The 26,327-nt window shown below is 41.7% G+C and overlaps 2 protein-coding genes across 3 annotated transcripts in view; one reads left to right on the top strand and one right to left on the bottom strand.

Moving 5' to 3' along the window:
- The window catches only part of ntn1a (netrin 1a), a 59,583-nt gene extending 55,459 nt beyond the window's left edge, over positions 1-4,124 (top strand). For both annotated transcript variants that reach the window (XM_035636312.2, XM_035636311.2), the window contains one exon: positions 756-4,124. In XM_035636312.2, the coding sequence (XP_035492205.1) occupies positions 756-1,084 (329 nt within the window). In that variant the 3' untranslated portion in view covers positions 1,085-4,124. The remainder of the gene's footprint in view (positions 1-755) is intronic.
- Positions 4,125-4,492: 368 nt separating this feature from the next.
- stx8 (syntaxin 8) overlaps positions 4,493-26,327 on the bottom strand; it is a 36,989-nt gene continuing 15,154 nt past the window's right edge. The window contains exons 7-8 of the mRNA XM_035636313.2: positions 12,419-12,520; positions 4,493-5,293 (exon numbers count right to left, since the gene is read on the bottom strand). Of these exons, the coding sequence (XP_035492206.2) occupies positions 5,229-5,293; positions 12,419-12,520 (167 nt within the window). The 3' untranslated portion in view covers positions 4,493-5,228. The remainder of the gene's footprint in view (positions 5,294-12,418; positions 12,521-26,327) is intronic.

The raw sequence follows: 26,327 nt of genomic DNA, 5'->3' as shown, positions 1-26,327 counted from the left end.
ATAATGTTAAAGCCAGTCGAATATCAGAAGGATATCCAACAGTTGAAGATCAGAAGGATATCCAACTTGTGTTTTATTAGACAAATCTACACACTTCAAGTGCAGTAATACTTGGCCCTTCTAGAAAATTATTTAAACAAATCAAAGCAATTTCATTTCAAAGTTTCTGGGATATTGATGCCAAAATTCCGAGGCCGCGCTCCGCACTGTGCTTTATGTGATTTTAGCTGCCAGCCCGCAGTGTGCTGATGTTTGAATAATGGCCGCAGTTGGAGAAAGCGCCAGTGAGCCTGAAAGAAAAAGAGTCAGTTTCCCCTTCTCTTGTGAAGGGGATCTTTGAATGTGGTGGTTACTGATGCGGAAAATTGGAGTAAAAAGCAGGTCGTTATTAAAAGAATAAAAATAGCTGCATATCTCCACATCGGAGCGTGGAGGTTATTGACTCACTTGATCTTATTTAATTACCTCAATAAATATCCAATGACAAAGAAAATTCAGAGGAGTAGAAATTGTTATAAGGGAAAACTTTGGCTTAGAAGTCTAAGTGTATATTTGTGTGTATTACCATTGCAAGGAATAGAAACCTCATTTGAAATGAGAAGGCTTCACAGCATGATGCCACTAATGCTGTGGGCAGACGATATGTGCTTGGAGGTTTTTGGGGCAGTAACCTTTACCGCTGACGTGCTATAGATTGCATGTTAGGGAAAGAAATCTCACATTAAGTGTCATCTCTTTTTCTCCTCAATTTGCAGCCGTCCAGGTGCATATCCTGAAGGCAGACAAATCCGGAGAGTGGTGGAAGTTCACCGTCAACATCATCTCCGTCTACAAGCAGGGGGAGAGCCGCATCCGCCGCGGGGACCAGTTCCTGTGGGTCCGCGCCAAAGACGTGGCCTGCAAGTGTCCCAAGATCAAGCCCGGAAAGAAGTACCTGCTGCTGGGGAACGACGAGGACTCCCCCGGTCAGAGCGGCGTGGTGGCAGATAAGGGCAGCCTGGTTATCCAGTGGAGGGACACGTGGGCACGCAGGCTCCGGAAGTTCCAGCAGCGGGAGAAGAAAGGCAAGTGCAAGAAGCCATAGGTGGAAAACATTGGAGAGGAAGAGAAATGCAAGAAAATCTAAGCAGGTGATTTAAGAAAAAAAATAACAAATCAACAAAAACAAAATAAAAGAGACGACGAAGAGGAAGAGATAGACGGACAGAGGACCACGGACAGAGAACAGACTTTTTATGTTGCTGCTTTTTTGTGTAGAAGCATGAAGAGAATTATTTAGGATGATTTGTCTTTTCTAGTGAACTTTCGTTGAAGGAGCTCACCTTGCAGATTTGGTTTTATGGTTTATTTTACTTTGAGGTTTTTTCTCTCTCGTGGATTTGCCGAATTTGCACCTATTACCAGTATATAAAGTTATTTGTGTTTGTTTTCGTTATCTCAGTATGAAATCAGTATCTTTTATGTTTCAATTTTATGGACGTTTCTGCTGGTGCAAAAATGACACAAAAACTCCCACTTTATAACCACTGCAATTTTGCCTCTGCATGGTTTACTTATTGTATCCGTAGCTTGTGCCATAAACCCGACTGTTGCAGTAATGAGCAGTACTTTTAGCTGTTAATTTCATTCCGATACAAAATTCAGGTACATCTGCAACTGAAGAAACAATAAATCTGTTGCTGTTCATGTCAAGACTTCTACAAATTTAGTATTTGCAGATGACAGAGAAACAGGGATAAAAATCAATACTGACTAAAACATATTTGACCCTGACTAATCGTTTGGATATTTCTACTCTACTATCGGCCCACATTAGACATCACTGGTGAAATTTGAGTGGTTCTGATTTTTCTTTTTTTAAACCTGCATGGAAACGCTTTTAATTTGCGACTGTAACGTTCAGTTCTCTGACTTGTGCCGCTGATGTTACTAATGTTAAAATTATGGAGTTTTTTTGTTTGTTTGGGTTGGATTTAAAATCACTGATTTCACCTTCAGTGCTTACAGTAACTGTGGTGTTTAACTTTTGAATTTCAGGAGTTTATCAACCGGCTTAGAAGAGGCCAGACACACTATAATAAAGATACAATGGAAACATCACAAAATCATGGGTGGAGCTAACAGGAATAAATAATAACGTAAATAATCTCCTCAAGTGGCTACAAAACAATTTGGCAATAAAAAAAAACCCAATTTCTTTGACAATTTAGAGTGAATATCCTTCTTGTACTACAACAATACGATTGGAGCTGTGAAAGTTGCCCCAGGTAGACCCCCTGTGGAAATTGGAAGCAACATTGGAATTGTTCTGGTGGAAGTTGCTGAGCTGCAGCTGCAGGTACTGGTCCTTCTGACATCGGACAATACCGACAAAGAAGAGTATGTCACAAGTGCAACAATGCAAATGTTTGTATCATTCGTCTCTTTTGTGTACTGTTTTCATACCAGCTCGTGATAAACTCTGTAAACTATGTGTAAAAACTGCATCTTTAAAGACAAAGGAAGACAAAGATCACCCCTCACCAAGGTAACACAATGTGGAGGGCTGCCGAACACCAAATCTGTGGATTCACTTAAACGTAATTGGTAAATGTACTGAAGAGGCATTGAGAGTGGGCATGATGAAAAGAAATGAATTTCCTTACCTCATATGGTGCAGAAGGTGACCCTAACGAAGAACAGAAAAATGACAACTTGAGCGCAAATGGCGCCTCAGAAAAAAAACACCCAATGATTATTTTGAGAACACGCAAGACTCAAGTATTTTTATTTTATTTTTTTTAATCCACCGCACACTGGCACGTATTCATGTGGAGTAATTCCGCCGGTACTATGAGGTCGTAGATAACGACCTTTTACCGTTCACACATTCTTCGGCAGACACAATGCACGACTGTACATTCACACTGTGTGAAGCTGCAGTCTCCCATTGACCTGTCACGTTGATTCTCTGCACTTCTACGCTTGCACAGGGAGAAATGTAGGGGTGGGGGTGGGGGGGGGATGGTTTGCAATCACTTGATGCTGCTTGATTCAAACCACATTGTTCATTTTTTATTTGTATGCAGTTCAGTTTGGATTTCTCCAACAAATGTGTGGTAGAAATACTGCTCAGGTTTGTAAAAAGCCCACAGTGTGTCTGATGTATCATAAAGCAGGGTTCCCGTCAGTCCGTCCCCAAACACACAACAACAACACTGATTTTTTGATATTTCTGGTATTTGTTGCTTTACAAAGTCACACCTACTATTGCACCATTTAAAATGTTCCACAGCACAATTAACTGTAAAAAAAATAAACATTTAAAGACTTTTAAATGTTAACATTTTAAGGTTTTAACCGAATGGACAAACTGTATAATATTTGATTCCATTTTTCTCAGAAACCTACTCATTTGTCCAGGATTTCTTTTTTTTTTTTAAATGGACTGAAATGCCTCCTAGATAATGACAAATTAGAAATCAAAATCACCTGAATTACATTTTGTAATTACATCTTGGGGTTCGATGGCGTTTGTCTTCATTTTTAATGTACAACTAATCAAACGATTGTGGTTTCAGTCCGACATGATGCGACGTGCTGGTGACACACTCACACACAGTATATTTTCACGTTCCTGCCTTTCAGCATTTATCTTACAACATAACATTGGCAATGTTTTCCAGTTTGGCACAATGTAATCTGTAAGCGCACCTCTCTAGTCTCTGAAGCCTCATGCTGTAAATTTTTTTACATCCATCTCCTTGAGCAATGGTTCGACAAGCTTCCCGATGAAACGCTACACACACACACACACACGAACACACACACACACGAACACACACACACACACACACACACACACACACACACACACACACACACACACACACACACACACACACACACACACACACACACACACACACACACACACACACACACACACACACACACACACACACACACCTGTCAAAGCATTGCTTTGTGTTCATACTATGAATTGTAAATGTTGTTTAGTTGTCACCATTGTAAAGACTTTTTGCAATGTTGTTTTTCAATGCGTACTAATATATTATGGTTATTATATATGAATATATTTAATGACACAAGACATTGTGGATTTTATTGTCTTTATCAACTTTTTTACTTATGGTTGTTTAGATCGTTGCCATTAAAGAAGGAAATAATAACTACTGAACACACCAACCTGGTAGAATTAAATTCAGATTTTCAGTTGAAATAAACTCTTGTTACATTGAAAAAATAATTTGCCTCTGTTGCTTTAAATGAGTGTTTATATTTATCTAGTAATTCATTTGGCACTAATGTAAACAATTGTCAGCTGTATACTGGACAGAAATAATATAGTGCATATTTCATGATGGAAATATGGAAGTGGTACCAGTGTCGAGGGATTTGTCAAAGGTCCAAATATCATGTTACAAAACATTGTAATCCTCCAGAGTGAGGCCCTGGGCATGAACGCAGTCAGACAGGAGTCCAGGGGCTCTAAACTGGAAATGTCATTTATTAGAAATTACAAGCTGAATTGATTTACAAGGAAGGAAAGCTGCCGTGTTAGTAACACAGCCAAGCTGTTAGTTTTGGCTGAGGGGCTTCTCTATAAACATTGTAAAATCCCAAGACAAATGATAATATTACACATCTACAGTAATGCACGGATAAATATAAGGAAGTGTGAATATTGCAAAGCTTGTGGAATAACTTTACCCAGTGTGAGCCTCAGCCCAGACCACAGACAGACTGATGGAAGAAACGCTCCTGCTACCTGTGGGAGGTCCTACTGTTGGGTCAATATTCACCCTAGTCCAGGCTCAAAATACGTTTTAAAAATGCTAAGAAACCCCTAAATAACTAACTCTTTGATGAATTGTTGATTAAATGAGTCAGGGACAACGATTAGAGGTGACAATGTACACCCAAGCAGTATATTCTAATGCAGGGTTACCAATGACCTTCACCCAAGACAGACAACGTACTGTATAAAAGAAAATGACTGAAACTGTGATGCTCTTCATTTCACATTGCCTTGGTTGGGCAGTAACCTTTGTCCAAGTGTGAGGAGCAGCAATAAGAAAATAAAATCTGATGCCAGACAGTGTTTTAAAAGGCTGTATGTAAATGTGAGCAATGTGTACACAAAGGTTTTGAACTGACATTCTGCACCAAACTGGCGCTGTAGTAGTTGTCCAGCAAATGTCCGTGATCGCTGCTGTCCTCATCGCCTACACAGGCCACACGGCGATCACCACGATGGCTATGAGAAGCAGCACGATCACCACCAGCATCCCTGATGAAGGAAAAAGAAGAAAAAAAAAGAAGGTCAGATGGCTAAAAACCAGACAAGTAGTGCCAACTTACAGCTTCACGAGGTCATTCCACATGCTGGCGGCAACAAGATGTAACTGTCGGAAATTTAAAAGGTCAAGGGTTACGTTATGTATTGAAAGCCTGAGAGAACTTATTCATCCATACCCAATGCTAATAAAAAAACACATGATCATTCAATACTATACATAAACAAGACACTGTAGTTTATTTTGAAGTGATGCTACAAACAACCTCTCTGTAAATAACCGCTAGAGCAGCAAATGGTTAGTAATCCAAAGCTGAAAATAGTTCCCAACGAATACACTATTCACTACTGGTTGTGTAACATTCTATAAAAGCTACAGCTGCCATTTACAACAACAACAACAACAACAAAAAGAAAAGCATTACATTTGTGGCCTGTTTTGTTAATGTCCAAATAAATGGTCTTGGGGCCACGCAGACAGAGCAGGGAAGTTAGAAAATAAAGAGAAACTAAAAAAAATGTAGAAGACTGCCAAACTGATTCTTCAAGGTTGTCATAAGCTAGATATGCTGAAACACAATGTCTAAAGGCTAAGGAAGCTTGTCAGTGTGGAAACCTTTTTACAGCAAACTACGGTATCTCTTTCTGCCTGTTGATGAAAAAGTTCATGAGACGTTCCTTTAACTGCTGCAGAGGAAGAGTAGTGACACTAAGTGCTTTAATAGCCACTGAGGTCGGTGTTTAATCATGAAAAGTTGGTTTGAATACACTGTAGCCCTTTGCGATAACGCCATTCCAATAGCCGGGACTTTTATGTTGAAAATGTACATGTCACAAGCCCGAGGAACTGCAAAACGTGGTTTGAGAAAGACTCAGAGAGAAGGAGGGGGAAGCAGCAGACACAAGGGAATATACTGAGGTAAGAAACCTACATACCTCACTGCCAATTTACAAAGTCCTTGATCTAACGCAAGTCCCAAGCGCTTATGCCCTTGCAGCATATCACCATTCTTCTCTTGATGACTTAATGCAATTTACATGCATTCGACAGCCACAAAAGCTTTATTGCTGCGGACTGCACACTGTGATAGGCATATGTTTCTGATTCTGCCCTTGAGAGGATAATCATTGTTTTTCACTGATACTATGGAAGCAGAGAAAAATGTGCAACAGCTCACTCACACTTCATCAAAGTGCATTACCCCCAGGTCCTGAAAATATTAGGGCTTTTATTGTAGTCACCACCCAGGGAAAAAAAGAAAAAAAAAACAGTTAAAATCTTTTACAGGTGGAATTGTCATTCTTTGTATGAAGACCGTCTAAACGACAAGCCTTTGTTTATGACAGACATTTGACATGCCAAAGAAAAAGAAAAAAAACAGGGGTGTAAATAATAATAATTAAAAAACAATTATTAACACCTGTGCTTTTCCTACTATGAAAGGTTCAAAATATCTGCCGCGAGAAAAAGGGCCAATTACTTGGATGGTTTACAGCTTTTCTTCGTTCATAGAGAAAGACTAATTGATTGGACGAAAGACGAATAAGATTCCAATTATAGTTAATGTTAATAACTTGGACGTAAGTCTGGAGCCTAAGCAATAAATCACCGGGCAAGTATATTTTCCAGATGTTAAAACTTATTGCAGATTTGTTGTATTAGACGTATATGTCGGCAAATACAGTAAGTAACAACTACTCCCAGCACAGTAATGCCAAAGATGCTGCATGTTAAACATCAGTCTCAACCAGAGAGCACTGACCAGTTGATATATTGCAATCAGAATTTTTTTCATAAATATCAATATCCACACCAGCCTCCCCAGTGAATCTAAAACTGGACTGGCCATGAAAACTCGTCTGTCATGGTCATAACCTTATTGAAAATTCAATCGGGACTAGTTGGTCAGGTTATGTTGAATGGACGTACATATATTGATTCAGCACAACAGGTTTAAATTCTCTATATCTTCTAAAAGTCTGTAAAGAGACTTAAGAGGGAAATGGTGGTGGGTGGCTTTTGTCATGCGCATCATAAACACTTCAATGCCTTTAGGATGTGGTGGTCTTTCCCTCTTGTTGGTACGTATTCCATGGCCTGTACCACAAACCATACCACACACATTTGATATGGAGATCTTTCTCACATCCATCCACTATTTCCTTCCCTCGTCTCCCTCTAGAACGGCACAGGAGTGAACGATTTCAAACAACTGCATCTCGGGCTGGTCTCGCTGACTCAAGTTGTCCGTTGTTATTTAGCATGCTGCCGGTATTTCCCCCAGCCTTTCACTTTGGGTTTACATTTCTCTCATTCTTTGACTCTCTCCCCCTGTGTTCCCCCTCCGCGTCCTAATTGGTTGTCTTTCCCACAGGGAGAGAGACAGGCAAGATATAAGCCATGCTGAACTAATTGCCTGCGGTGGTATTGGTGGTCTGATGAAATGTTAAGGCTGACGCTGGTTTCTTTGCCAGCATATCGGGTACGACTGTAAGGGGTCCAGATGTCTTTGCACCTCTTTGAGTCAATATGCGACTCTCGTGGTCTCCCATTCTTTGCATACAGTCAATTCTTTGAGCACTGCTCGAGAGGAAGGTGTTTGTATATATGGTCCATGGGATATGCATGGTAGGTCTAGACGGGACCTCTCCTCCTGATAACTTACACGTGTGAGCATAATAGAAATGTCAAAGCAGAAACACACGCAGAAATAGTTTTCGTGATGGCTCTTTAAAAGCCTCATTCTTAAAGCAAACACACACACACACACACACACATTTCTCGCAATTATCTTTGTTTGGGTGAGAACGACACCGAAGACACACCCAGTCAACATAAAATTCAGACATCAGAATTTAATTCTGCCCAGCCAAGCATCTGTCAGCGACTCCGTCTGACAACACCATAGCAAGAGTAGCATTAAAGGCTGAACTATATAACATATGAATATGTTACTACACGCCAGTCATGAAGCCACATTAGACACCCGCACTGACCCTTCACCCTCCCGTTCTCTCTGGACCGTCCCCGTCTGCCTCAGTAACCAAACAAGCTACTCCTGACCCTCGGGAGGCCTCCGGAGACTAATGACAATAATGGCGTTTGCTTGCCAAATAGATTAAGGTTCTGCTGTGACACTGATGCTGAGGGGGATAGTTGGTGTCTGCTGACAGACTGACCACCCAGTAGCTCTGGAGGCTGGAGTCTGGGTTCATTCCGTCTTAGCAATTTTCAGACACATCAGTAAGACAAATTACGGGGAAAATGAATTAATTGGTGAGAGCCGCCGGGCAGACGGAGACAACCCCCGAACGTCCCTCACTACTTCCGTCATGCCCCCTGCTTATGGTTCAAAGGCCCTTTTTGGTCCACAAAAGGCAACGATGACCTTCTAAGAAAAGGGGCAAAGATGTTAACAAGGTTAGTATGTAGCTCATCATTTTTCTCACAGCATCGTTGGGGAGGATAAAAAAAAGTTTTTTTAGTATTAGAAAAGGGTACAAAGTAGTTACCACTTATTACAACCAGTTAGGGTACAAATACAAATGTCACCGAAGTCAGCAGGATTTATCCTAAGGGAGCGGTGCCAATCCATCTATTAGACATTAAGATATTTCACAGGATATGTGAAAAATGCTGACGTGGAAATAACATTAGCAAGATATATTACTTAAAGCAAGGCGTTTAATTACTCATGTGAAACATATTCAATTGCTGTTTCTGGTATCCAACAGTTTAATATGTCAGGGCAATGAGAAAAAAACAAAACAAGAACCAAGTGGACCAAGTTTTAAAAGTTAGACTTCCCGGATGAGCAAAATTCGCGTTTTCTTGACAATGCCCAAGTTACAATTAGAGACTCAGTGCAGCAAATTGTCGTACATGCTCTTCTTCCAACTGTCAAATGCTTCCCCTTCACCCACTCTCTCTTTAGATGCCCCCTCTAGTCCAAACAGTTCCAACCTACTTGAGAAGCAGGCAGGCCACCTGCGGGATTCATGGGGTTGCAGAAGTGGCCCTCCGCAAACTGAGGATTAGCTCTGATGAGACGGACTGTGCAAGCACTGATGCCTGATTCACACTACTCTTCAAGAGACCCTTTGGTCCCAGAGACTAATCTGCCACACTAATCCAACCAAACTCAAAGCCTCCACTCCTCAATTCCCACCAACATTGGCAAAAATAATGACTCTGTGAATAATCAAGCTTATCTGGTTTTAGTCACAGCATTGGACCAGTAGTAAAAGCGCATGTGTACATGAAAAAAAAATGTATATATACACACATACACATATGGGGGTCCAAAAGTCTGAGACTTTCCTTCTTTTGGACCCCACTGTACATGTGTGCGTATTAATATATACTGTAAGATAAGAGATAAGATGTACCTTTTACTGCATTGATAGAGGAAAATTCCAATTTGACACAGAAGCACTGAATGTGTAGCAACAGGGGAAATTGGAAATGAAAAAAATAAGAATAGATTGCAGAATCTAAGGTTAAAAAAAATAAATACAATAAATAGAATGGACCTATATGCAAAAACTAATACTAAATACAATTGAAGTACAGCACAAAGAATGTTGTTAAAAAAATGAAATGATGATTGTGCAGTTTGAGATTTGTAATGGATTGACTCAGACTATGGGTGTTGTGGCATTGTGAAATGTATGTATATGTATCTAAAAACAGAATACTTTTATATATATACCCATATATACACAATCAGTCAAAACATTTAGAACAGTTTTTCCAGTTGTAACTGATATTAAGCAAAGAACAAATAAATGCTTTACAAATTGTGAAATCTTAAATACTAAATTGAATCAAAATCTTCATTCTACAATAGACTACCAGCACTGTTTGTTGCCACAAATGTCGCATTTGTACTTTGCTTTTGCTTTCACCCTCTGCCCAGTTCATCCCGTCTGTTTTCCTAAGAATATACATTTACATTTTGAATTTTATGTCTTTTTCCATTGGGATCTTATTGTAAAGCCCTTTCTAACTATTCCCAAATATGAAATGATGAGGTATTTCAACTTGGCAGCTCCTTTAATGTAGTTAAATCAAGTCTAAATCTAGATAGGTGCCTCGACAAGCCTGTGTTGTACTTGAAACCAGTATGATTCAACCCAACACGACAGGCACCAGTCACGATCAGCAAGGTACAGGAACCATGTTCCAGCTACATGTGGGTCCTTCGGGGAGTTGACCCGTCCCATAGCTCAGATTACTCCTTTTCCAAATTTCAACAACTTATCAGAGATCTCTGGTTTGTTGTTATAACTCAAGAGTGCAAATGACGATGATGATTAATATTGATAACCGTACAGTGAGGAAGACGTTTCAAATTTCTGGAAATGTGTCCAGTTTTTAGCACAACTTGTAAAAAGTTACTATTGTTACTATTGGTATCTGCCGCATTGTGAAAGAGGCGTCTTCAGCCTCTTTCACAATGCGGCAGATACCAATAGTTATGTTAAGTATGCTGTCGGCTGGCGAGGCCAGACGTTCCTAACTTAACGAGGACTCGGCTGAGACATAACATCAAATGCAGACTTGGTTTCAAAATAAATAGAGCCTTAAAGCTAAGGAATTACAAACACACTGCCATGGAGAGAGAGGAAAAGCCCTCCAAACAATTTGTGGCATGTAGTATTTTCAATTCTTTCTCTGCTTGACACAAAGACGAGTGTCAAACAACTGGGGAGACGAACAGGGGGATGACAGAGAGGAATGGAAAGAAAGAATGAGCATTGAGGTGAGAGTGAAGAGGAACATCGGGGAATTTTCCAACGTTTGTGTGTGTGTGTGTGTGTGGGTGTGTGTGTGTGTGTGTGTGTCTCAGAGAAGATCTGATAGACACACACATGCACACACACGCACACAGGCACACACAAATATACGCATGCATGCACCAGGACATACTTTGCAAATACAATTGCACGAATGGACACTTCTGCACTCTGATAAATATGCACCCTGCACATGCACACAGTATCACGTGAACGCTTGCTAACACACATGCCCCATGTATCATCTTCAGCCTGGATGTGAGGTTGGTGCCGGAGGAGGGAGGTGTGGTGGCAGAAGAAGTTAAACAGAAAGAAAGACAGAAAGAAGAAGTCCTGATTCTAACACAAAATAGGCTCTGGGATCTTCAAACAAACTCACACTTGGGCACCATGGGGACACAACCAACAGAATGAAACATTCAGGGGGCTGACCTCCCCACTGCCGGCTTGGCTTCTGTCTACAACCGCCTTATTAATGGGTCTCCTAGCACAACAATACAGACTTTGCCATAGCAATTTTGTCTGGCAGTTCACTGGGCAAACTGAGCCTGGCTCACGCTCCCGCATTCCATAGGTTGGCTTTAGCCAACTGCCACGCCTCTCATGGCAGTCGTTTTCCTCTGAAAAGCAATACCCACAGAGAGAAAAAGAGAAGCGCAGTCTTTCTGTAAATAAAAAAAACAAAGGTTAAACTAACTGGAACAGATCTGTGGTAATGGCGAGGGAGGGCCACGCATTTTTTGTAAGCCTTTCAGGGACTCAACTCGCCTCACCAAAATCTAGAGCTGAGACAACAGAGGTTGACGACTTGGGGCCTGCTTTGCAACCCTCTGTGGACATTTGAAGATTCCTCAAAGGACTAGAATGCGAGACCCCATTTAAAATGCCCAGAGCACCATGTTAGCAGGCGTGACGCCAGTCCACCCACCATTCAACGCCCACATGCTCTGTGCCAAGAGAGCTCGTCCACATCACCATAAAAGTCCCATTCTGTCTGGAGATGAAGGTGGAGGCAGCGATCGCTCCGACGCTGCTCAATTTCTGTATGGTAATACGATGACTTTGTATTGCTAAAACAAATAGATGTGCCCAACGTGATTGGCTTGGTGATCATTCACATAAATGTATACACATATATATATGTATATATATATATATATATATATATATATATATATATATATATATATATATATATATATATATATATATATATATATATAATATAGTATAGTATAGTAATATATATATATATGAAACTTAAGGACACAGATACACACAAATAACAGGCCTGATTTGAAAACAAGAAACAAGGCTCACCACAGGAGGCTGACTTTGTCTCCACCAGCTTCACCCTCCGCGTTTCATTACGAATCCTGTCATCTGTTTTGTCCACAAGATGAGCGAGGTCGTCGATGATTTCTGAGGGACAAAAGACAGACAAAGACAAATGAGAAGGAAGAGAAGGTCGAAAAAGTCAATTTCTGCTTTGCATTATGCTGTGAGCTGCCATTATTAAGACTTCATGGTGTTTTTTTGTCCCTCGTTTTATTACACAAAAGACCTCCCAATATGTTTTGCGTAATAAATTACCCTAAATTATGAAGTGACAGAACTTGCGCAGAACCTGACATCAGAGCAGTCAACAACTTCAAAAGGAGGAGGCAGCCAACACTCAGACATGAGTGGTGGTGGCGATGGAGGGAGTAGGCTGTGTGAAAGCACTCCTCGCCCTTTCAAATGGTTTCACTACTTCCTGAATCCATTCTGGATTTAATCAGGCCCTTATTGTTCATGAGTTTTAAAGACGCAGACTCAGGCTTCAGGGACTATGCCTTGGCGTCCAAAGAAAGAGAGTGTGTGTCTGGCACTGTGGCTTGGGTCCTTCAGTAGGAGTTCCTGAATTGAAGGTTGTCCAGATGGAAGTCTGCGTGATTTGTTAGCGCTTGCAACTGTGTTGACATGTCATCTCCAGTGGTCTGGCCCAACAACATAAACAGATAACTGCTAAAAGATTTCCGAATCCTTGCTTTATTAAGGTTAGGCATTGGAATGTGATACTGGGTAGAGATAGATATTAAATTGGAATTGTAGTTCTGAGTCAAAGCCCAGTCACAAACAGCAAATGCCAACCTATGACTGACTCTTAAACTGGCTGAAGAAATATAAACGTATATAGTATAACTTTATTCTGTCTGTGCAGGTACTGTACATTAAGGTAGGCCTAACACAACCTTTAACAGACAGTATCTTCTTTTCCTACATCTGTGGCCGTTTTTTTTCCTACTCCAACAGGAATGATAGGTCCGGTCCAATTAACTTTTCAACTGAAAAAGAAAAAACTAAACGAGTGAAGTGGACGAACAATAAAGAAACTAGTGAAGCAGGAGCCAAGGCCAAGTCAAAGAAAGTGAAACTCCTCATGGACTCAAATTGAAGTTTTACAAGAAGAGGAAGCAAAACTTATCTACGAGCCGCAGCTCAGTGCCAGGTTAAACATACGGTCCTGTCCAGGGAGGGAACTACCTTTTATTATCACTTCTGCTATATACGGCAAACATGCATGATGTAAGATTTTTTTTGTTCTCAAAAATGCTCATCTACAGCTTTTGTCTCTGTGAGCGCCATTGTCTTCAGCTCTTGTTGCCATTAGGGTGAACTGGTGAGAAAACATGTTTCATCGACTAAGAGGCCATCACCGCTTGACAAGATAATTAAGTTGCACGAATAATATTTCGAGGAAAGAAAGTAAAACGTGTCAGTTTGGAGGTCCAGAGTACGAATGAGATGGGAGACGTGAGAGTGCCGTATTGACAGTGTCCCAGGAGACTCCCACGTAATCATCTGAGCATAAGGCAACAATTTAGAAGGAAGAAACTTCTTCACTGGCAGGGAATGGGTGTAGACACTGAGCCATTTGTGTCTTGTGCCACTCCAAAATGTCAGAAAGGATGTTTTTGGTTTACTGGTGCCAAGTTTCTTGAATCGGTTCTTCTGACCCTGGTGAATTCCCAACCATGCCAAAAGGAATGCAATGAAACACTGAATTAATTTTTGTGGAATTGAAGCCCTACGAGGTCCTGGCTTTTCCCATCTATAGTCAATAAAGATTCCCCTTTTATCATGTCATTTTTCTAACAATATAATTCTCAATTTCCCATTGGAACTTTTGTTTTCATGTGTGACAGCTGCCGGCCCTGACTTGGATCTGCCAGACCACAAAGAAGGTCCCGTTTCAGGCAAGAACTGTTTATTTATAATGCAATTACACTGGATAAACCTTCAAAGCCACATGTGCAAACACACAAATATTTAATTTTTCCTGTTTGCCAGTTGCTTTAATATTTCAATGGGCATATTTTACCTCTATTGCACAATCATGTAGCCCATCTTTTAAATCCTAATTTACAAGTAATTTACCTTTGATTGTTTGGAAATGAATGGGAATCTTAGTTCTGATCATTTCACTGGCCTCCATTATCAAATTATTGTGGTGACTGACGTACACTACAGAGAAAACGTGCATGTTTTTGTGCTCTAATAACAAAAATCACTCAAAAACACGACGTCTTAAGTGCTCAGTGCCACCTCCACAACTTCACAGAAAATGAAATCTTGAGAGGAAATTGTAAAGAAAAAAGAAACGGCTCATGATCCAAAGACACCACCTCATCTGTCAAACATAGGAGTGGCTCTGATCTCAGTTCAAGAGACCCCACAACGAGCCAGAGCTGAAGGAGGCAACAGTGAAAGTATCACCAGGGAAGATACAACGCATGTGCTGGTGTCTACACAGACTTCAGACAGTCGTGGACCGCGAAGGATTTCCTACAGAAATATTAAATATGATGATTTTGTTTGACTTCATGTGTATTTGTCCAATAACTTTTGAATGCTCCCGCACAGTTCTGTTCCTCTATACTGAGGTAAACCTACTCAAATTAGAGCAGAGACACGCACTTTAATTTAGAATCTACTATTTTATTTCTATTTGAATGTTCTGAAGTTCAGAGCCTGAAATAAACTGAATGGATAAAAAAGTATGCAAATATGCTAGTCTTGACTATATAATATTGAAATTAAAAAAACACTATAGAGCTTGCACGGACTCTGTTCTATACCCAGTGTGTTATCTGTCAGTGGGCCGTTTGCAGGTCACTATGAAACTGCGTATAAACTCTGAAAACAATAAAAACACTGAAGACATAGGAAAATAATAAATTGAAATGCTAAGTCCATTGTATAATCATAAGAGCTACAACAGTTAATCAATTAATCGATTAGTAATCGATTACTAAATTAATCAGCACTTTTTTGATAATCGATTAATAGGTTGAAGAAAAAAAACAGTCAGAATTCACTGATTTCAGCTGTGCATATTCTCTGGTTTCTTTGCTCCTCTATGACAGTGAACTAAACATCTTTGGTGTGTGGACAAAACGAAACATCATCATAATCGAGAAAAAAATAATCAACAGATTGATCGATTATGAAAAGAATCGTTAGTTGCAGCCTTAATAATCATTGTTTTAAAAACTAAGGTAACATCTTTTACCTAGGCACATGATCCTGTGGTAGAAATATGAATACTCACTCCAGATATCTGTTCTACCTCTGTTCCGTTTCTCTGCTACTAGCAGTACTTTTTGTCCGCACCAGAGACAATGTACCTAAAACCTGGCCCTTCTCTCTACTTCTGTGTCCAGGTTCCCTCTTCGAGGACCCTGGAGCGCACACACAGCAATTCGAGACAGATGTTGCTCTCGTGTGACGTCACCTGCTCATGCTGCCGACTTCCTGTGTAACCTCAGCGCCATTTCATCTCCGCTGCAGCTTTTATATAAACACCCGCCCTCTGTGACCATCCTGCTCTCTAGAGGCGGACAAGCTAACAGGTCTGTTTCCATCTGTGCCGTCAGCGTCATCTGGAGCCACAGGCAGACACCTACTGTCCGCAGGATTGACGGCTGCTGGTCTGGACTAAATGATCAGTATGTGGCCAAGGCACGAACTGGAGGAAAATACTGGGGTCACTTGTGGTTTGAGGATACCACTAGTCCTCGGTGTACTCCGGCAGATGTAGCATTCCCACTTCATTCTGGGTGTTCACAGCATACCCAACCATCAGCCTCATAGCTGGACTGACGGTGCTTGATAGACACCATAATCCCACCAGCTGCCGTCTGCTCTTGGCACAGCTCTTGTATTGCACTGAATTCAAGTACGTATATTTCACGTTTGGTCACTACCCAGAGTTTTATGACCATACATACGGCAAGGTTGGAATGTAGATCCTCCAGTAAACAGAGAGCTTCACCTTCAGGCTCAGCTCCCACTTCATGAGGGATCTGATGATTTTAAATCGTGATCAACAGTTTTCAAGCGTCAGTTCTCATAGAGACCGGGAGATTTTCTGTCTTACTAATTTCACCAAACTTCTCTTTAAACTTCGATTATTCATATTCGGTCTAACCTAATAATGTGAATCCACGCTATGTTCACAAACCAACAGAATAATTGCCTACTAATTGACCAATCTATTTTATATATATATATATATATATATATATATATATATATATATATATATAAGCGCAGCCCAACATTCACGGAGAGCATGCCATACTTCCTACAGAAGACGTCACCACAGCTCTCACTCCAGTTTTATAAGAAGCCTTCTTCAAGTTCACCCACAGACCGAATGGGTAAACTCTCAGGACCCCTCCTGTATCCTCGCAAGCGTAAATAGCTGGTCCGCTGATCCCTGACCAGAATGGAATTGGACGTTGCTCCTCCTGATTCAGAGGTTTGACAGTCAGCCGGGGTCCTCTTAAAAATAGGTCCCACCACCCGTCTGCCAGTCCACAGGCACGACCCCAGCCTCTGTGCGACATGGAAGAGAAAAAACACTGGCTACTAATACAAATTGTGGCAAGCTGTTCGGAAGAAATACTCTCGTCTCGCAGTAAACTTTCTATTCATATCTGCTGGTGGCCGGTTTAATAGGTCATGGGAAAGAAGTGTTGCAAGAGATCAGTTTATCACAGTATTAATAGGTAGTTTGCTAGTGTAAATAACAGTGACCTCAAACCAGATAGGAATGCAGTGTTGTGTTATCTTTGCTTTAGTTTAAATATTATTTAATTTAACTTTTTCCACCATATGTGAAAACTTGCCGATTTCTACTACTAAGTATTATGTTTTATATACTATCTGGGGGGAAATATAATGTGCAGACAATTATAATAAAAAAAATGCTAAAGCAATAACAATAGTTTTGTCTTCAACCCAATGGGCTATACAGATTTCCTGAGAAGTCAAACTCCTTGCAGGAGAGTGCAGCTCCATCAGTCCAGCTCCTTTATCAGAGCTCATAATGATGATAATCCACATCACTGAGCAATTAGTGGACTGTCTGATTCAATTTGGGAAACAACAAAACGTGCCAGGTACCAAGGTCACTGAAGAACTGCTGAGCTGTGATACATTGTCCAGATCGACAAAGGCAAGTGGGGGGCAAGGATAATGGTGGTGGGGGGGGGGGGGGGGGGGGGGGGGGGGGGGGGGGGGGGGGGGCAGCCCGGACAACAAACAGGCCCAGATAGCACTTGTGAATGTATGATGCTCATTGGGTTTTAATTATTGTTCATGGAATACAGAGAGGGGAAAGTTGCAGTGATGAGAGACACGCAAAGACAGAGATACGGGAAAGAACAAATCAGAGACAGAGAGACACGGTGCTTGTGTGTGAGTGCACATTCAAGGTTGAGGTTCAGGGATTCAGAAATGAAGCATCGTGTGTGGAATTTCCTCTGGTCTCATCTTTTAGGAAGTGATTCAGCCAGAATCCAGAGCCGTGTAGCAATGCGATGTTTGCAAGTATGGAGCCAAGACAGTTACGGATCCTCACTAATTGCTCTACAGATATTCATGACACCACTTTGGGTAAATGCGACTCCAGCCACAGTCCCAAACATCCATTTCAAAGCCAATCACATGATATGATAAAACCTTAGTCAGACAGCAAGTATGACACTTGGGAAGTTTGGGAGCTGGTGTCTATTTTAACGATTACATTCTCACGTCCCGGATCTATACCCGCCTCTGATTTGCTGAGTCATATTTGCAAAGTCTGTAGCAGCGGTGGTTTTTGGTTTTATGTGTGTGCATATGGTGGAGGCACTACCATAAACAGTGACACCCCAGTGTGGCTCCAGGATGTGCTGTATTAACTCTGTGTGTTATTGTAGGACTTGTTCCCAGAGCGGGCACAGCGAACAGAGAAAATGCTTGTTTTTTTTCTTGACGATTTAAATGCAATCTGACTCAGTGGGGCTAATTCTGTTGTGCTTATTCAGGAGATGATTTCTCCCGAGGATATGGAGAAAGAGGAAGGTAAAGAAATACAGGTTTTTTTTCACTCGACTCCTCCATTCTATTCCTTGTAGTGCACTGGGGGGCTGACCACAACTGTTACCAATTGGCCCTAGTGACTGACTGTGTATAGATGTACGGCTCTGTTGCCAACCAAAACACACACATCTCTGGATGTAACTGGAACTTCACTTGGCGCACACAGAGGCACTCAGCATGATAATACAACTCAGGGCAATTATGGTATTTACAAGAAGTTGCTCAGTCTTGGAAGAGTTTCTTTCAACTTATTACTTCTTCTTTTTTCGTTCTTTTGCTCTGGGCTGCTTATTGTAAACAAACTCGCCCTGAAGGCCTTTAGTAAGTGAGGATTAGGCGGAGTTGCGGTCAAAACCTCAGGGTATGACCAGTTTTTGTGAAAAACCCTTCAAATCCTTTCAATGTCTGCCAAAAAAATTGAACTGAAATGAAGAGGAAAAAAGGAAATGGGCAATTTCTGTCCATGGAAGACGAACCTTAGAATAGAAAGAATCCTAATAATGTTTTTGGGCAGTGGGCTAAGTTAGGAGTGAGGACACATAAACACAGCCACTTTCTTCTCCTAAAAAAAATTCTCTGGCATGCCAATAAACGTGTCCGTTTATTTATTCACACTGCACTGGGCCTCCTATTGTTGTTTAAATATTCACACTGGTGATGGATAGTTAATGACTTGATTTTTGCTCTGGTGTCCAACAACAATAGTTCAGGAAAAGCCACTATATCTTTCACCATAAGGGGCAAACCAGTCATGGTGTGGTACATTAGAGATCAGTGAATATTAGGTCACATTTCTCTGATGCACAAAAGGAACATGAAGCACAGAACATATTAAACATGTAATACGTGAATGATGGTATAGATCTCGCTCTGGAGTATGTAGTATGTCTTCTTGGCAACCACCCTGATTTGTGTGTATTTTGTGCACACATGTGCCGGTGGGGCTTGTGAGGACAATGCAATACACGCAATTTATATACCCTCCCAACATCTGGCCTTCTGAAGTGCTGGGCCACATGTGTACAGATTAGTCTCACCGCTGGACATCATCAGCCGCGCCCGGCCCCAATGAATCTCTGAGTACCTGTCCGAGTCCTGCATTTTGTAATTTACTTCACGGCCACACTGGCCAGTGATCGAAAGAATCATCATGTTATTCGTTTTGTGGCAAAACAGCATTTTGATGAAAACTTTTTGCTGGCCCCGTCTTTGTCAACGTTGGAATAGAACTTCACCACTCAGGAGAAGTCACAGCCCAAATGACAGATGCAAGAAGTAGCCTTCCACTTCTGAATATCCATCGAGAGACACATGTCAAAGACGTGTAGGTAGGGGAATATCTGACTGCACAATTAATCAGTAGCATGAAAACAACAAATTCCAAAAACCAATCAAAATTTGAAAAGGATTTTGAGCAGTACACCAAGAAGATGGAACAGTAGTGACTGACCACTTTGACTGCCATAACATTTCCACATTTCCAACCCTAATACTAACCACTTGTGTGCCGATTATGAAACTGAAACCGGCTGTGTGTCCACAGAGAGTTTCACCTCTTTAACCCTGCTACGTTCACCCCAAGATCCATCATTGCACATGACGGACACCACAAAGAATGACCAGCTGATGAATGACTTTCTCAAAGTTGAACCCCTATTTGAAAGGACACACTACAAAGAAAAGCATATCAATTGAGGAAGAAAAAAAAACTCTGGCCAATTGGGAAGGTCCTGGTGAATTATGGAAATACAGTCCACCCAAGTTCTCTGTGAGAAGTACATTGGGTTCCTCCCATTCACACACACTGCGCATATAAATTTCATTGTAAGACATGTATTTAAAGGTCGATTGCTCCACAGCCTAGGACATGGTCCTTGCTATATCAGGACAAAGAAGCTCAGTCCACAGTGTCATTCCCTAAGAATTTACATATGATAACACCATCCCTATTCTTTCACCCTGACCTGATGCTTGTACATGATCCACCAATTCACACTTAGTAATTCTGGCGTCACTAGAGACATTGTTCATTTGACAAAATGTCTTATTCATTTATGATATTCCTTCCTTTCTTTAGCTGCCCATTCTGGCTGGGCTCAGACAGAATAATTCAATTTGTCCTTGAACAGAGGAAATGTGGGCGTTTTCAGGAGCGTTGCATGGCATCACCGAACAGGGAACGCCATCAACATCAATTAAAGTTACCAGTGCATCGCATACAATTAATGCATAAAGGATTTAAAAACAGCGCCAAGGGCGGCAGCAATGAGTAGAAGTCGGATCACTACTAGGCTTTTTGCCGTTTACCCCTCTTGTGGCCAGGTGCCACTGAACAATGTGTGCATAATGAGCATGAGGGTGCCAGCAGCAGCGGCAGCAGCAGCAGCAGCAGCGGCGGTGGCAGCCGAGGGCGGCAGTGTGAGGCAGGGACCACCCTGTCACTGGCAGAGCACCTCCGCACCAGCTGCTGTTACACTTCATCACTACCATCACACTTCATTAGCGAGGACACCCAAGAGGGGGGTGGCATATTGAGATGTGAGGAACTTGCGAAAAATTTGAAACAGAGGAGGTTTGATCGGATGAGATGCACAGAACGTGAGAACAATTAAGTGCCTACAGGAATCAAACAGTCATCAGTGGGTTTACTGAGCAATCTGGTTACTATGCTTTTCCTTATTAATACCCATACAAGTCTATTGAAAATAATCTTTGACGTTTTGTCTTTCTAAATTTCCCTCAGAATCAATTAAGTATATATGAAAGAATATTTTACCTTTCACTTTTAAGAGGACTTCCCTAAAACGAACAACTGGTACCTAATATATTGTCCGCTTTGCAATAACACAATGAAAATTGTCGGGGTTTTAGGTTTGCATTTGTTTTATGAACTTCATAATAATGTAAGCTGGTTGTTTGTTACATAAATCAGAATTTAAAAGAATTAGATGAAAAAATGGCAATGTTAGCGCCACAGTGACTGTGACCATTGCAATCTAAATCTAAAAAAAAATGTGGTTGTGTTTGCAAATCAAATATTAGCCTCCTTAACTATGAGGTGTAAACAGATTTTTTTTTAAAGACAAAAAGGAGAAAGAGACCAGGAAAACATTATTCATACTGAACAACTGTGTTATAATTGAAATGATCTGCGTCTAATAACTCAACAACCCCCGTGGTGAGCGGAGCTTCCCGGCAACAAGCTGCTGGCCTGCCAGCCGACTGACTGAGGAGTAATCGAGGGACTTTGATCTTCATGCCAGACCCCGTTTCACTCATAATGCACTCACACGCATGGAGACACGTATGCTCTCACACAGAGACGCCGACACAAACACACATGCGCACACCTTCTGGTCTGAGAGCAGATACAGACAGGCACACCCCAAATAGATGAAGGCGCACACTCACACTTCCCGGATGTGACACGCTTCCGATTAAGCATTTGTGTCCCAGACTGCTCAGAGGGAGAACAGGAGCAGCAACAGAGCCACAGAGCTGTCTCACCCCTGATACAGATGTTTTATTGTGGAAAAGAGAGTTCAGGGCCAGCTGGTATTTATCTGCTGAAGATCAGCGGGGCTGTGGAACATGAAACATCACCGTGCTGTTGTTCATCCTGGAAACTTCTCAGATAAGGTGGGATGAAATCTGGACTTTACTTTGGATCATGCACTTCGCATGAGTGTCCTTTTGAAGACTCCTTCAATGTGGATCTTAGGTTCAAAGTCCTAATTAGTGGTGCCTCTGATAGAGAGGTCTATTAGTATCTTGCAAACAATAAGAGGTAGATTATAGAAAGATAACAAGCGGGTGCAACAAATCTCTGAAAGCTCACTTCAAACAAAGCGTTATGATGTATTTGAACAGCATCACATTTAGGCATGGCAGTATAGTTTTATGGAGATATCAAAGTGTAGCCTCACAAGATTGCAACACTTGCAGCTGAGCAGCGAGATTTAATGTTAAAAAGTTTGACTGAGCAAAGAGTAAGGAAGCTCGACCACTATTCTTACACTGCAATGGTGTGTGAGAGGTATAGCACAGTGGGATAAGTGAAAAAGCGTTTAATTTTTGTTAAATCAGGAAACGTGTCGATAAAACAAATACAAACTCTACCTGCCCTATGTGCTTTAAAGCAGAAACAGACAACTTGTTGGCTTAAACTTATCATTATGATGTTGAAACTGGTTCCACAGTGTAATGGCGATAGAAAAACGACTTACATTGGTCCCCTATATGCCGTGATTTCACCATGGTATTCTCTTGGCCACCGGGAGGCGTTCTTGGCAGAAAAATGACAACTCTATTTCCGGCACAAAGGAACTGTGTCCCCCAATGCGTGACCGAAACAAGGAGGAGAAGAGCGTTCTCCCAATATTTAGGTCCACTGATAGAAACAGCAGAGGGCGAAACAGCTGAATTGACAAAAAACAACTCAACCCCGCAAGAATCCCGTTGACGGAGGGGAAAAAAAGCAGGTCAAGATAAGAAGAAGTGAGTGATAAAATGTGAACCTCAGACGGACATTCGCTCCATGGAGTGTGCTCCTTGACTTGAGAGGCTTCAACAACGACATGCAGCTCGTCTTCTTTATACTAGATCAGTAAATGCTAGCAGCCAGAAAAGGAAGTAGCAGCTTCAGTGTACATACTTCGCTCTCCTCCTCCGTTATCTCCAAAGTAGTGTTGACAACTTCCTCAGGAGCTGTGAGGACAAGTACCTGCGTCCTCACCAGCGTCTTGATTTGCTCTGGATTAGAAATTGACAAAGACGGGGAGGGGAAACACTTGGCCTTTCGAGATGCCCATAATTAGGTCATTTCACTTTTCACTCTACACATGGAGGCCTGAATAAATGTTTGGCCAACAGTGCGGCTGTAACAACTTCCCATCCTGAGAGGAAACAGCCTCCCACACGGCCTGTGGACGGCCAGGTGTGGTGCAGGGCACTGAGCAAACAGCGAGAATGTGAACACAGAGAGAGCACACGCTCCACCGTGGGCCACGTGCCCCTGAGAAATAAGGCTGTATTCACAGACCCTTCAACACAGAGAGCAAAACCACATGCATGCGCACCTTACCCATGAATGAATGAATGAATGAATGACACACACACACACACACACACACACACACACACACACACACACACACACACACACACACACACACACACACACACACACACACACACACACACACACACACACACACACACACACACACACACACACACACACACACACACACACACATACATTTAAACAGCTGCTCCTTCCAGCTGATGAGCCAGCAGGAGGAGATGCTGAATACTGGAGGTGAGAAAGAAGTAACCTCCTCAAGAGGAATTAAACAAATTTGCAAATCCTATGTGTAAGATCCTATGACTCCTTCTTCATCTGACCAAAACTTGGATTGGAGTCCTCCACCACCACAACACATCGATCCCACAGAGGAGAAAGCACAAAGCCATGAATCATTTCACCTGGTGGGTGTAAACAAGTGTTTCTCGGAGAACCATGACTGGTGTGACGCCAGTGCCTCTACTGCCCACTAGTGGCTTCACGTCTGCAAGGAGCAGAGAGACGGCTCTCCATTCTAACTTACTGCATGACTCCTCCAATTTGAATTCAATTTAAAAGAGAATGACTCAATGCCAACCTAAAAAAAGCAGTAAAACATTTACTCTAGCATTCATTTTATTATTTTTTTAATCATGACAAATGTTAGGTATAAAACTAAATCTCGTGCAGAGCATCCTACGGTATGTGTGTTACTGCTGAAGAATAAATAGCCTCGTCACAACAGACATTGATACTTTGTGTAAATTATCTTGGAACACAAACAAAAATGACATATCAAAAAAATCCTGCAAACTGATATTTAAAAAAACAAAATCACTTTTATATCTGTATTCCTAAGAAAGTGTCTGCATGTGTGCGTGTGAAATTCTGTGTGTGTGTGTGTGTGTGTGTGTGTGTGTGTGTGTGTGTGTGTGTGTGTGTGTGTGTGTGTGTGTGTGTGTGTGTGTGAGCCAGAGTCTGTCTCATATGTGTAACAATAGCAGGTCGGAAACAAAACGGGAGACTGGTATTAAGCCAAGTGAAACAGATGAGAATGATTAGATAACAGATCAAAAGTCTTTCTGGGGGCATGTGTTTGTTCATCTGTGCAGTGCTTATTACTCATAAAACACACGTCAACATTTTACACATAAAAGAGGCCAATAAAGGACCCCTTGTTTTACTTGTGAGGCAAACCTGTTTTATTTTATTTTTTCGCCTTTTGTCTCGAGTCTCATCCTTCGTTTGGTCTGTAGATTGCGTCCGATTACGTACATTCAGGGTTATCAGATAACAGACTCAATGGATGGGGCGTTAAGTATTTCCCACTTGAAAGGTGAAACACTTTTTACAGTGTGATTAAAGATTCATAACAGTTTCCAGTGGGACAAATGTGTACAGTATCACTTTGAAGTTCCGGTGGTTGACGTTAAGACATTTCTCCGAGCCACCTCTGTTGCACACCTCTTCAGTACAATAACAAGGTGTATGTTGTGTCTACAGTTGCCTGAGCAAATGTTTTAGCACAAAACGGCAGTAAAAACAACAAATATATAAAGGTCGACTAAAGGGTTATCGCTAAAGAAACTCTTTTAAAAGGTGTAATATGAGATCACTTGTGAAAAGCACAGGTCAAAACATGGCTTATAGACAAAACTAAGCATGACAAACACAAACACGAAAGCATGTGTGTTGCTGTTGAAGTGTTTTGTTGACAATTATGGCAACTGGTATTTCTTGCCTTGTCTGAAGAAGTTTCATGGATGTCCTTTTAAATAACTTTAAAGACATTATTTGCTTTCTGTTAACTGTCCATTTTTTTCTTTTGCAGCTCAGTTAAATCTTTACTTGAGTTCCTCTTAAGAGAGTTGAGTGAAATGGCCAACATCATTTCTTTTCACTTGTCAGTCTCCCAGCACTCACTTATTTCCCTCGTCCTCCTTCCATCTCATTCCCTCACTCAAATTAGGAAATCTTACACTCCCTCGTCTTACTGTCATGGCAAAGTGCATCTGTAAGATTAGCCCACCCTGCTCTCTAGCAGTGCGTGCGCGTGTGTGAGGTCCTGCATCAATGTCTACATCGTACTCCATCCCGTCTCAGACAGGTCAGCAGCCTCTGTGCCCATCATGCAGATATAAATGTGGCCTGTGTGCCAATCACAACCTGACAACATGTGCTGGACATGTGGCGCACACTTTCAGTACAAACACAATGATCTCACAGTCGGACAAGGCACTTACACTCTCAAATATACACACTCATCTCGGTGCACACTCGCACACAATGTGTGTGTGTCTGTGTGCACTGAGATGAGTGTGTATGCTGCTGAAGAACAGATGTATGTGTGCATTTGCGCCCCACACACACACACACACACACACACACACACACACACACACACACACACACACACACACACACACACACACACACACACACACACACACACACACACACACACACACACACACACACACACACACACACACACACACACACACACACACACACACACACACACACACAGCGGATGAAGGTGCAATCTTCCCCCCGTGCTCAAATGGGAACCACGTGCTGGCTTTGGGTTGAGCTAGACTTGGTAAAGTAAGTCCTTCCACTCATTATTCGGGATGACCCATGCTACCCTGAGGCCGAGGGGAACGCAAGGCAGCCCTCCGCTCGTCGGCCCTTTGAACGTGGCCTCCAAACCGGAGCGGTTTGCAATTAAATAAACACAGGGGGAGATTT

Source organism: Scophthalmus maximus, chromosome 8, assembly GCF_022379125.1.
Source record: "Scophthalmus maximus strain ysfricsl-2021 chromosome 8, ASM2237912v1, whole genome shotgun sequence".
Lineage (NCBI taxonomy): Eukaryota > Metazoa > Chordata > Actinopteri > Pleuronectiformes > Scophthalmidae > Scophthalmus > Scophthalmus maximus.
Note: the sequence above shows the minus strand (reverse complement) of the source record. Positions and strands in the feature narration are given on the sequence as shown.